General features: G+C 59.4%; 4 protein-coding genes across 4 annotated transcripts; all 4 read left to right on the top strand.

Annotated features, from left to right (window-relative positions):
• Nucleotides 1-610: 610 nt before the first annotated feature.
• On the top strand, nt 611-3361 carry INS49_010428 (uncharacterized protein; the record flags this gene model as incomplete). Its single annotated transcript, XM_043171153.1, has 1 exon — nt 611-3361. The coding sequence occupies one exon, from the start codon at nt 611-613 to the stop codon at nt 3359-3361; it is 2751 nt and encodes a 916-aa protein (XP_043025718.1).
• Nucleotides 3362-5300: 1939 nt separating this feature from the next.
• Nucleotides 5301-8304, top strand: INS49_010427 (uncharacterized protein; the record flags this gene model as incomplete). Its single annotated transcript, XM_043171152.1, has 3 exons — nt 5301-5807; nt 5879-7696; nt 7756-8304. 3 exons carry the CDS (start codon nt 5301-5303, stop codon nt 8302-8304), a joined length of 2874 nt encoding a protein of 957 aa, XP_043025717.1.
• An 883-nt stretch (nt 8305-9187) lies between these two features.
• On the top strand, nt 9188-10192 carry INS49_010426 (uncharacterized protein; the record flags this gene model as incomplete). Its single annotated transcript, XM_043171151.1, has 1 exon — nt 9188-10192. The coding sequence occupies one exon, from the start codon at nt 9188-9190 to the stop codon at nt 10190-10192; it is 1005 nt and encodes a 334-aa protein (XP_043025716.1).
• Nucleotides 10193-10759: 567 nt separating this feature from the next.
• Nucleotides 10760-11972, top strand: INS49_010425 (uncharacterized protein; the record flags this gene model as incomplete). The annotated part of the gene is made up of 3 exons (XM_043171150.1): nt 10760-11197; nt 11259-11476; nt 11537-11972. The coding sequence occupies 3 exons, from the start codon at nt 10760-10762 to the stop codon at nt 11970-11972; spliced, it is 1092 nt and encodes a 363-aa protein (XP_043025715.1).
• Between the last annotated feature and the right edge of the window lie 685 nt (nt 11973-12657).

Genomic DNA, 12657 nt, shown 5'->3' with positions numbered 1-12657 from the left:
GGACGGCAAGTTTTTCAAAAAGAAAAGTGGGAACTGAGAGACCCAAGTCAGAAGGGAATGCTAGAGTCACAATTTTGGAGCGGCGCGCAATGTGATTTTGCAGAGGTAACGCTGGTGGCGAAGTTGTAAGGGATCCAGGTGTTGACGCGACGGAGAGAGCGCGACGCGGCTGGCCAACGCCGCAAAGGAGGGTCCCAAAGAAACAGGCAGGCGCCAGGTCACATGTGCCAGTGCAGGCAACAGCAGGAGCGCCCGAGCACCCGCCCGATTACATAGATCGGTCCACCCGGCAGCTGAGGACCCCTGCACATTGCAATTGCACCCTGCCAGTCTACCGTGGTAAGCCCAGCTGCAGTGGAGACTCGCATGGGTTCGACCCATCCAGATCTCCTCCCATCTCCATACAAAAGTGATCCATACCATCATTGTTGATCCAACATGCCCCTCCAGCGTGCACGAGGACGCCTCGAAGCTTCGCCAGCATCTTCAGACCGTCAATTGGTCTTCGCCGGCTGGTAGACGCTCTGCCCCGGCACCCTTCATCCTCAACCCATAACAGCAGCGACTGCAGCGTGTGCACGACAGATGCTTGGGAGCCCCCGGTTTTGCAATGGCGCCGCCGCCTGCAAAGCGTCGCAGGCGGAACCGGGTCGACGACGAGGAGGACGATGAAGACGAGAAACCACAGCCCACGCCCGCCACCACGCCCAAAAAGAACAGCCTCAACTTCTATTTCTCGTCGCCAGCCAAGGCTTCTAAATCGCACAACGACGAGCCTCCCCCACAGTCGCCGAGTCCCATCCGCAAGTCCACCCGCTCAACCCGTGCAGCTGTGACTACAGCTCCACCGCAGGGCAATGGAAGCCGAAGCCGACCAAGCAGCGCGGCCCTGGCTAAGAGCTCCGGCAAGAGCCCAGCAAAGGGCAAGAAACAGATCGAAGAGAAGGGGAAATCGGCGAATATCCAGGCATTATTCTCCAAGCAGAGCCAAAGGGCCATGACAGAAGGCAGGACGAACGGTGCTGCAAAGAAGGCCGAGCCCCAGCCATTGGATATCCAGAGTGACCCGCTCTCAGACGACGAAGAAATCGGAGCACATAGAGCTGCGGGGTCGAGCCTTGTTGGGAAGAAGGCGCACAAGAGGACTGGGGATGCTTTCAACTCCGCAACATCTTCCGATATTAGCGGTGTCGCTAGCCAGAGGTTTATGAAACCTCCACGGCTGAGCTCGGCTCCGTCAAGCGATGGCGAGGACAAAAGGCCTTGGTCAGAACGATTTGGCCCCCTGAACCTGGACGAGCTGGTCGTGCACAAGAAGAAGGTGGCTGATGTGCGAAAATGGCTTGGCGATGTGCTCGGCGGTCGTATGCGCCAGCGTCTGCTCGTGCTCAAAGGCTCGGCCGGCACAGGCAAGACGACCACTATTCAATTACTGGCAAAGGAGCTTGGCTTCGAGATTTTGGAGTGGAGGAATCCCACAGGCTCCGCCGGCGCTACGCAGGGCTTCCAGTCCGCCTCGGCTCAGTTTGAAGAGTTCATGGGACGCGGGGGCAAGTTCGGCCAGTTGGATTTGGACGACGACGACAATTCTGCCCCTAGTACTGTCAAGACCACCGCGGGGACATCACAGGAGTCGCAGGCAGATCAAAAGAGGGTCATCCTGATTGAAGAGTTCCCCAACACCTTCATGCGCTCCGGGAGTGCCTTGACGTCTTTTCGAAGAACAGTAATGCAGTGCCTTGCCAACAGCACGCCGTCTCTGACAGCCCTCGGACAACACGGGCCATCCGAACCAATCATCCCAATGGTAATGATCATCTCCGAGACGCTGCTTACAACCACGTCGGCATCTGCTGATAGCTTCACCGCACACCGGCTGCTTGGACCTGAGATCCTCCGTCACCCTGGGACCGGAGTCATCGAGTATAACGATGTTGCGCCGACCTTGCTGGTCAAAGCGTTGGAGCTCATCGTGAAGAAGGAAGCCCGAGTCTCTGGGCGACGAAGGACTCCTGGGCCATTGGTGCTGAAGCGCCTGGCCGAGATCGGCGACGTCAGGAGTGCGATCTCATCGCTTGAATTCCTCTGCTTGAAAGGCGATGGCGACGCCGACTGGGGCTCCAAGGTCGCATTCACCAAAACAAAAAAGACCAGCAAGGACCAGGTCTTGACAAAAGGGGAGCAAGAGAGCTTGGAGCTGATTTCGCAGCGGGAGGCGAGCCTGGGGATCTTCCACGCCGTCGGCAAAGTCGTCTACAACAAAAGGGACGAACAACCGTATCCAGTTGGGTCGGAGGAGGCCATGGCGGAGCAGATGCCGCCGCACCTAGAACAATTGTCACGACCCAAACGATCGCAAGTAGCAGTGGAGGCGCTGATTGACGAGACGGGAACAGACACTTCCACCTTCATCTCGGCATTACATGAGAATTACGCCCTTTCATGCGAGCGCACCGGCCCTTCTGATCCGAATTCGTCTATAGACTATGTCAACGATTGCATTGAATACCTGTCTGAGAGCGATCTTCTCAATCCCTCCTGGGACATTTTCTTTGGTGGCAAAGGCTTCTCGAACAAGGGGAAGGACCAGGGTAGCCATATCCTCCGCCAGGACGAGATGGCCTTCGAGGTAGCGGTCCGCGGCCTCCTGTTTTCTCTGCCATGCCCGGTCAAGCGAAAGAGCGCAACGTCTGGCAGAGGCGGTGATGCTTTCAAGATGTACTACCCGACGAGCATAAAGCTGTGGAGGACCAAGGAGGAAGTGGAGGGGCTGGTCGATCTGTGGGCTACCAAGATGCTCAAAGGCGAATGCGGGAAGCCGGGGTCTGCGACCGCCCAGAACGGGAATGCTGGAATAAGCAGTGGGGCCTCTGCCTTTCGCAAGACTAAGGGCAGCAGCGTGGGTGACTGGGTCGGCAACCGGTCGGAAATGAAGTACGCGGCCAGGCCGAAACCAGCGAAGGCGGAGCACGAAGAAGCGCAAGAGGCAGACACGTCGTGGCTCCTGCCACTGGGCAACTCGGCGCGGAAAGAGATGGTCCTCGAGAGGCTACCGTACATTGCACATATCTCGCGCGGCCGGCGCACGTCGTTCTGCTCGATGGGGGTACGCGACCTGGACAAGGTGGTGTCGTTCCAGGGGATCGGCCCGCCGGCGGATGCGGAGTCGGACGCCGAGGTAGACGAAGGTGCCGCGCCGGCGGGAGAGGCGTGGGCGACCGACAAGCCTACAGAAGATGCATCGCCGAGAAAGAGGCGAGCGCCTGCGATAAAGTCGCGCGGCGACGAGGGCGAGGGGTCAATGATCAGCAGCCTGCAGAACAAGCTGGTGCTGAGCGACGACGATATTGAGGATGATTGATAGAAATTTAAAGGTGGCGAGGGTGTCCTTGTCTGGGTCGATGGTTCAAAAGAAAGGTCTCTGTGGTCGGCGGTATACGTGTACTTGTAGCTCATGGTCACTCACCTCCGGGTCGGCGCTGGAGAGACGGGTCAGGGGTGTGTAACGGCGTTCTGGGGCAAGGAAAGGCGACGATGCAACTCAATTGATGAGCCCAGGCGAAGCCAGGAGATACAATGCCATCTGCGGTTTGTCCAAAATGGATTCGGAGCAGCAGACGGCGAAACTCGGCGGTATAATCATCTAATATGAGTGTTCTCTCTCTGTCTGAAACACCAGGACCTTGGTCGGCAATGCCGTGTCCACAATGAAGTCTGTTTCTTGGGATTGCATTGGGCTATTGTCCCATTTCAGGCTTTGGAAATGTATATGGTGGCAATCAGCTTACGTACCAGCGTGGGAGGGCGTGCAGACCAGTGAAGGTCCGAGACGGCGGCATGTAGGACGGTGCAGGAGATACCACCCCCTGGTGAAGATCCGGGGCGGCAGCGGGAGCACGGAACGGCGCTGGGCTAGGCCAGGCGATGCATGGCCGGCCCCACAAACGGCGAGCCGGTGGATAGGGACGTGCATGCACTGCACGGCAGATGTGACGGGCCGGTTGATGTGTGAAACGCCACCACCAATGACGGGCCAAGGAGGCTGCTGCATCTTACAAGCACTTACTATTGTTGGCAATGCCAATATTTTGTATGACAGTATGTAGTTGTGATCTCGGACCAGCTATTTTTACCTTGTTGTCAGCCAGGGAGTGAAACGAGACGGCACGAAACGGCCACATACACAGGCCGGCCTGGCTGGGTGGTCACGGTCATGGTCGTGGTTAGCCTTGTTACTAGATTCCAGTAAGCCTCCTCTTCCTCGTCCTCTTTCATTACCACCACCACCACTACTGCTGCTACTACTACTCCTACAGAGGCCACCGAGCCCGGGACTGTTGGCGGTGGGCTGGTGGACGGTGGGCATCTGAGGTCTGCAGTGGGGGCGCCCGCGGGTGAGCTCCCCAGGCGCCGCGAGCGTCTCAATCCCTGCTGGGAGAGCAAAAAACGTGGGCCGGGCTGAGCAGCGGACCACCTCCTGGCCTGTGCGGCAAGCGAGTCGGGGCGGACCAGGATGGCACAGGCCCTCGTGCTCCAGTCTCTGTCTCTCGGTTGGCCCCTTCCCTGCTGAAGGTTTGGAGGTTGGAGGTTGGGGTTGGCCTCTTCTGGCTGGCTGCCGCAGGCCACTGGCTCCGTCCAACACGGGCTGCTGGGTCTAGCGCACTGGGTCTGCTGGGCTGGGCCGGGGCCTGGCAGGGCTGGTCGACCGTTTGTCTGACTGCCCGGGTAGGCTGAATGAGGTGAGTGAGTGCCTCCTCCTGCCTCCTCCCGCGGCTGCTATTCTGAGAAAAGGCTATCCCGTCGATCATCCCAACATCCAATCCAAATCCAGGCCAACTACCCTCCAACCTTCCCCGGCCTCGACTTGCATCCGCCTGTCTTTCGTCTTTTTTGTCTTTTCCCCCTTCTCTTTCGCAGCATCTCGCCTAATGTCCATCTGTCCGTTCCCTCTCTTCAACTCGCAGTTCTGACTTCCCATCCGAGGGCTGGGCCATCGTTGCATTCACGTCCATGTGTCGTGTGTAGTCTGGTATGCCTCGAACCTGAACGCGACAGGCAGATAGACACCTCAAGGCCCAATTCCATCTGCGGGCCGATATCTACCGCCAGTGCGACTGCTACCGCCACTGCCAGCACCGACATCGTTGCCAATACATATACAAGTACCAATACCAATACCAATATCAACGCTGTGCATCTGGTCTAGAGCTGTAACTGGGACACGACCCGGGAGTCGAACCTGAACTCGAACGAACTCCAGCACTCCCGAGGAGAGGTGGTTGGCCAACCTGACCGTCACAATGAGCCACGACCAGTACGACGACGAGGACGACTACCAGGACGGCGGGTACCCCGATCCCGAACAGGCCTACGACGAGCCAAATGGCTTTGAAGACTCTCACGACGACCGCAACACCCCCCACGATGCCGACGACTACGACCCCAATGCATACGACAGCCGAGACTATGACGACCCTCCACAAGACGCGTATCCGGACGAGGCCCCCATGGACGAACCCCCCATGGACGACTTGGACCATCCTGACCTCGACAGTCTCGACCTCGACGCAGACTTTAGCGGAGACCCCAGGCACGTCTCCCAGATTTACCAGGACGAGGCCGGCGACATCACCGATCACGACCCAATAACGGAGTACCTTAAGAGCAAAGACCCTGACTGGGACGTCCAGCCGCCCGAGACCAAGAACCTCCTAGACCTCCCCGAGGACATCCTCCGTCTGGTTGTCAAAGAGGCAAGTACACCCCAATGTTCCGTGCGGCATCTTCCATCTGGACCCGCACCGCTTGTCGGCTGCCTCTACCTATTGTGTCGCCAACTCCGAGCCTCAAGAGTCATGCTAACCGCCGGCAACCGCAGATCACGCATACCAACGACCTGACCTCCTTGGCCCTGACGAACTCGACCCTCTACAAACTTGCAATCCCTCACATCTACTCCAGGTTCGACATCGTCTGGCCCGATGCCCACGCCACCGCCACCGAGGCCAAGAGCGTCGATGCCCTGACCTACGGCCTGTCGACGCTCTGCCTGGGGAGCTCCTTTGCCCGCACCACCACCCGCTTCCGCAATTACGGGGACCAAACCCCGGCACCCATCAAGTTCGGAGACAACAACTATGCGCAGCACACGCGCAAGTTCTCGCTCGGCAACGGGCCCAACGACTGGGTTGCCGAGTACATGATCAACAAAGAGAGTGGGAAGATGCTGGGCACCTTGGTGGCCTTGGCAGTGTCCAAGATGAAGAGCCTCGAGACCTTCATCTGGGACATGCCCACGGGCGTCCTGTCCGACATCTTCATCGCACTGGGCTCCCTGCCGGACGAGGAAACCCGCGAGTGCATGCTGGAGCGCGTCTGGATCCGGTGGCATGACAACAACGATACCGGCGCGTCCCCATCCTCCTCATCGAGTCCCGCTCCGGCTGCGCCCCAGGCAGCGGTGGTGCCAGCCGGCAGCACCCTCACGCCGATTGGTATAGCGCTCCCTTCGACTGCCTCGCACCCGGCCCCGAGCCCGCCCATCGCCTACTCGGAGAACCAGGTCGAATACCCCACGTTCAGTGTCCTGCCGCCCCTCAAGAGCCTCACTGTGCTGGACGTCGATGAGTTGCCTTACCTCGACGAGATGGCTGTACTGGTCGAGCGGTCCAAGGACGTCATCCAAGAACTCAGGCTGGGCGTCTCTGCCAAGGCTGTCCACAAGGACTTTGTGCAGACCTGGGACAGCCCCGAGCTACAGCAGGTAGACCACAACGCCCGGTGGCCCGGTGAGAGCGCCATTGGCGACAGGAGACTCGGGGGCATATTGGGCGTGCTTGTGGGGCGTGTATATGACATCCGGAGGAAGCTACCCAAGACGAAACCGGCACCTCCTTTGCCCCTGCCTGAAAGCACTCCCGGCCAGCAAACCCCGCTGACAGGAGAGTCTGGTGCACCGCCCCCACCTTTCTCAGGCGAGCCAAGCCCTGCGCCTGGGACACCGTCGCTTGACACGGAGATGAGTTCGAGGCGGTCCTCAGCCCTTAGAACACCAGGGGCTTCCGGGCCTGGCACCCCGGCGAGGAAGAGACTAGACGGCAAGCTCAAGCTGACGACCTTGGAGCTGGAGAGAGTACCGCTCTCTATGCAGGTCTGCAGCAAGGCGTTTGACTGGACCGTGCTGACTAACTTGACAATTCTCGACTGCGCCCAACATGAGAACCTATGGAAACTGCTGAAGAAGCAATTCGAGCCTAGGCCGCTAGAGTCTGGGTTCGGGATCTCACCGACCTCGAGCAAGCCAGTGCCCAATGGCCCGATGGAATACCAACTGGGTCTGAAGAGCATCCACACGGATCAGACGTCCCCGTCCTTGATTGCCTTCATCAAGGAGACATTGGCTCCGAACTCTCTGGAGTGTCTGTTCTTGCAAGACCGGAGGCGGGGCACCGCGGCCAGCGCCCCTCCACAGGTGACGATCGATTCCATCTTCAAGGGGGCCATCAAGCGGCACCGGAACAGCCTGAAGAAGCTCCTCCTGGACAGCTCCAACAAGACCACGTCGTCGGGGGCGAACTCTGCCGAGACCATGAGGTGGCGGTCTTGGTGCCTGACCAGCGACCTCCTGCAATACGTGACCAGCGGCCGGATGAAGAAGCTGAAGGAGCTGTCTGTTTCCATCGACTACAAGGACTGGGTAATTATGTCCTGCTTCTAGCCTACGTGAGAATGTGCCTTTACTAACAGCAAAACTAGCACACTTTCCTGCAACGTCTCCCTAACATGACACAGCTCCGGTCGCTCCACATCCCATACATGGCGGACCATGTCATGGGCAACTTCGAGCCCAAGGAGTTGGTGATGCAGGTCGCGGACATCATCACGCTTTGCCCAGAGATCCAGCTCTGCTACGTGGGCATATCGACCAAGTGCTTTGAGATCATGGAGCAGCGTGCATCCGATGTCGCAGGCTCGGGCCTCCTGAACGGCGGCGCGGCCAACGGTGTGAACGGTCACGGCTCGAACATGGACCAGCCTCCGGCAGAGGTGGACGAGGCGACCGACGAGGACGAGAACGACACGGAAGACAATTCGGATGATCCGGATGACTCAGACGACGAAGGCACGCCTACGAGCCCGACAGACCCCGACGAGACCCAGTCCGAGGAACACCATAGCGACGAAGACTCGGACGACGATGACTCGTTTGTGGAACCGGCGGCCAAGACCCGTCTGCGCCTAAGGGAGATACTCTTCTACGACGACAAAGTGGCCATCTTCAAGGCCAGGCACGGGAGGTTGTAGGCGGCTTATACGCTGTAGGGATGAATATGGGTGGGATGAATCGAGTCCCCCCAGGACCGCTCAAGGGGTGCTTTCCCGCTCGTCAGACTGCCGTAAAGGCATTGGGACGGGGCGGAGCGCCTGTGGGCAGGATAGCAGGCGAGGATGTTCCATGGATAGGCGTTTAGGTCCTCTTTACTGCGGACGGCTAGGCCAAGGTTCGCGTTGGGCAGCCATGGGAGAAGCCATGCATCCGAGGCGACAAGGATGTTGGCCTGGGTCGCTGTGATTTCGCAACGGGGAACAGGCAGGGCCATGGCACCAGTCACCGCCGGGGCTCCCTGGGGCTCCCCTCGGCTGGCTGTGACGAACAAACAGGAGATGCATGGTAACGGAAAGGAATGGATAGACTAGCGAAGAATTTGCGGGTAATACCCCATGGGCTTTAAGGGAGGGATAATGATCAGAGGGTCCGGATGTCCAGGTCCCATATCAGAGACAGAGAGAGAGAGAGAGAGCATGGGCAGAAAAGGGGAATGACTTGGTCACCTGTCGCATCCGTGATTAATTTGTATACTATTGCAGTGGTGGTTTTAGCGATGAGGGATGAACAAATGTCACCATTACATCTTGGACGAGCAGGAGACATATGTTACTCACATGCACACCCACAATATCTTGTCTTAAGGTCATTGTTTTACCGGGATGGTTAGTACTAGTATAACTCGGTTGGTTTGGATTTGGGCTTTTCTATGACGTAGCAGCAGCAGCTTTCAGAACAGTTCCTGAAAGCCACACGGGTTCACTTTCACTCAGCATTGGTACACAACGTTGAAGACCATTTATCTTTTTTTTTCCCCCTCCCAGAATTGCATTTACCTGGACGGTGTGGACTAGCGGGGCAATGGAGCTTGACCAACGGACAGACCGCAGCATCTATTCTGTGGTGCTCCAGGCGCTGATCCGGCCGTTCAAGCCACACCTCGTGGCTCCGAAGGGCACATTCGCGGCCGGATCACCCAGGCTTGAACACGACAAGAGAATCATGGGCGGCGTGACGGTGGTGGAGCGGCGGCAGGAGGACATATGGCTCTACGATATGGTCACTCACGACAAGAACGGCGACGATGACGACAACAAGAACAAGAAGCCGGCTACGAAGAGGAAACGCATGTACTACATAGCGGGAGGAGGCTGGCAGAGCCCGCCGTCCGGGCAGCACTGGAAGTTCTGCGCCGAGGTGGCGCGCAGGGTGCCCGGGCTGGTGGTCACGATAGTCAGCGCGCCTCTCGCGCCGGCGTCGCCAGCGGCCACAACGCTCCCCGCGCTGAGAAGACTCTTTGCCTCGTTTCCAAGTCAGGGCAGCGGTAGAGACGATGGGGAACAGGTCATTCTCGCGGGGGACTCGTCCGGGGCGAACATTGTACTCTCCCTGGCGCTCGACGGTCTGAGCAAGAGCAAGCGGGAGGAGGATGGCGCGGGCACAAGGCAGCCAATGTCGCTCCTCATCATCTCGCCGGCGGTGGACCTCAGGCCCATGGGGGCGGGGGCGGGCGAGACTCGGGCGCTCGCGCGCAGGGACCCGGTGCTCACGGTGGGCTCGCACAACGGCGAGGCGGCGGCGTGGGCGCAGGGGGTGGACAGGAGCGAGGGTTGTATCTCACCGGCGGTGGCGGACGTGGGCGTGCTCGCGACGGCGGGCGTGAGGCTGGTCGGGGTGACGGGCGGGCACGACATTCTCACGCCCGCAGCGCTGGGGTTCCGAGACGCGTGTGCCGGCGGGGGCGTGGCCGGGGCGTGGCTGCACTGGGAGGGACAGATGCACTGCTTCCCGCTGGCGTTTATGTACGGGTTGCCCGAGGCTGTGAGGGCCAAAGACTGGGTTGTTGAGCAGATCAGGGGTCTGTGAGGGTTGTATATACATATATACATATATACATATATACATATATACATATATACATATATATATATATATATATATATACATGTTATTGATCATGGCAGTGGTGTGTATACTAAGTCTCGGAAATTGTCTGCCACATTGCGTGTAATAAAAGGGTGAGCAGCCTGTAGACTATAACAGTATACTGAGTGAGGTCAGAGCATCACCGCCTGATCCCTGCCCGTCCTGGCCAACGGCCCCCCCTGCCGAGGTGGAGCTTTACCCCAGCTTCGACCGTCGGTCGGCACCTCCACCTCGAACTCGCCTCGTGGACCTCGGCACAGCGGAGCCGACGCCGTCGCCGAACTCGAACTTGGACGGTGGTCCTCATGCCCTCTTTCCGTCCATTCCATCACGAGATCAAGTTCCAGAGGTACGAGACAGCATAAGCATAGTCACGTCACCACTTACTCGCTTCCCACTCACTCCCATCTGCTCTCACTCACATTTGCCCTCGCTCACTTCTTGCTCTTAAGACCGGGGCCGGGTGGGCACACACGACGCCGCCGCCGCCGCCCTGACACGCACAACATGGCCGGCCCGGTCCGCCAGCCCATCGACGTGGCCGCCCTCGAGGCCTACATCGCGCGGTCGGTGCCCGACATCGCGCCGCCCCTGGACGTCAGGCAGTTCGGCTACGGCCAGAGCAACCCAACCTACCTGCTCACCTCCAAGCCCACCGGCAAACGCTTCGTCCTGCGCAAGAAGCCACCCGGGAAGCTGGTCTCCAAGACGGCCCACAAGGTCGAGCGCGAGTACCGCATCATCCATGCCCTGCGCGACACCGACGTCCCCGCCCCGAGGGCATACGTCCTGTGCGAGGATGCCGCCGTCATCGGCACCCCCTTCTACATCATGGAGTTCCTCGACGGCCGCATCATCGAGGACCCGGTTATCCCCGGTGTCTCGGCCCACGACCGCTCCGAGATGTGGAGCGACGCCATCCGCACCCTGGCCAAGCTTCACAAGGTCGACGCCGCGCGTCGGGCTTGGCGACTTTGGCAGGCCCACCGGCTTCTACAACCGCCAGGTCGCCACCTGGAGGACCATCTGCGAGGCCCAGGCCCGGGTCACCGACGTCGACACGGGCGTCGAGGTCGGTGACCTGCCGCACTTTGCCGACATGACGCGCTTCTTCGAGGACGCCGCCAGGCAGCCCAGGGACAGGGGCACGCTGATCCACGGCGACTACAAGATCGACAACCTCGTCTTCCACAAGACAGAGCCGAGGGTCGTGGGTATTCTAGAGTCAGTAGTCCATCCCTACATCTGATCCCATGTGACCCTTGCGTACTGACAGCCCTGCAGCTGGGAGATGTCCACTATAGGCCACCCCCTCTCTGACCTCGCAAACGCCCTGATGCCCTTCTCGTCCGCCCACACGGCACAGGGGCCGCCCGAGACCAGGATCCCGCACGCCCACGCCGCCTTCCTGCCCGGCGCCACCCCGGGGCTCCCGACGCCCGACCAGCTCGCCTCCATCTACGCCACCGCGGCCGGGCTGGGCAGCGGCAGGTGGGACGGCATGGAGCAGGAGCTCAAGTGGACCCAGGCCTTTGCCACCTTCCGCCTCAGCGCCATCTGCCAGGGCATCGCCGCCCGCGCCGCCGTCAGGCAGGCCACCAGCGCAAAGGCCCAGGAGCACGGCAACGCGAGGGGCCCCGTCGCAGAGCTCGCCTGGGCCCTGGTCCAGGAGTCGGACGAGGAGCAGGCCAGGGCAAAGGGCCCAAAGGCACGGATCTAGTAGCGGGCGGCCCTCACGGGCTGGCAGCGTGGCAGTGGACGGTGACTAACGCACCGTCGGTTGGACAGACAATTGAATCATCAAGGCACAAGCCTCTTTTCAGCCGCCCGAGAGCCTTGGATTGTATGTTGCAGTGAGAAATGTGCATCCTGCCCACCCTTCCCCCCCCCCCCCCCGCGAACGAAAAGTGAGCCGTTTGTCCTGGCGTGGCACTTCTGTAACATGCTGGTCTGCATGAGTGCAATAATCAAGAGAACGGAGATTCGCAACTGCAAAAACGGAGGGTACACCGGCACATCACTCGCACCATAGCTGCAGCAACAACACCCACACACCCAACACCCACACACTTAACACCTACATGCCTGAGGTTCATATACTTAGGTGCAGGTGTTGGGTAGGTGAGTTCTCACGTGGTCGAGTGCCGGCTACCTACTGGTGTACCCCTCCGTTTTTGCAGGTGCGAATCCCTGATTTAATTAATGCAAGTAGTGTGCAATAAAAGACCGTTCGAGCCACGAACTACACATCAGACTACATCATGGCAGTAAGCAATAGTGCAAAGATCAGAGAGACGATGCCCCGTCATTTATACTATCACAGTGCCATTCTCCCTCCTAGTCCACCCTCCCGGACGGCCCCTGTCGATGGCGGATGCACGTGGGGATGGGGAATACGTGCGATA

This window comes from Diaporthe citri, assembly GCF_014595645.1.
Source record: "Diaporthe citri strain NFHF-8-4 chromosome Unknown scaffold_4, whole genome shotgun sequence".
NCBI classification, from domain to species: Eukaryota; Fungi; Ascomycota; class Sordariomycetes; order Diaporthales; family Diaporthaceae; genus Diaporthe; species Diaporthe citri.
The sequence above is the reverse complement of the archived record's forward strand: the minus strand, read 5'-3'. Positions and strand labels throughout refer to the sequence as shown.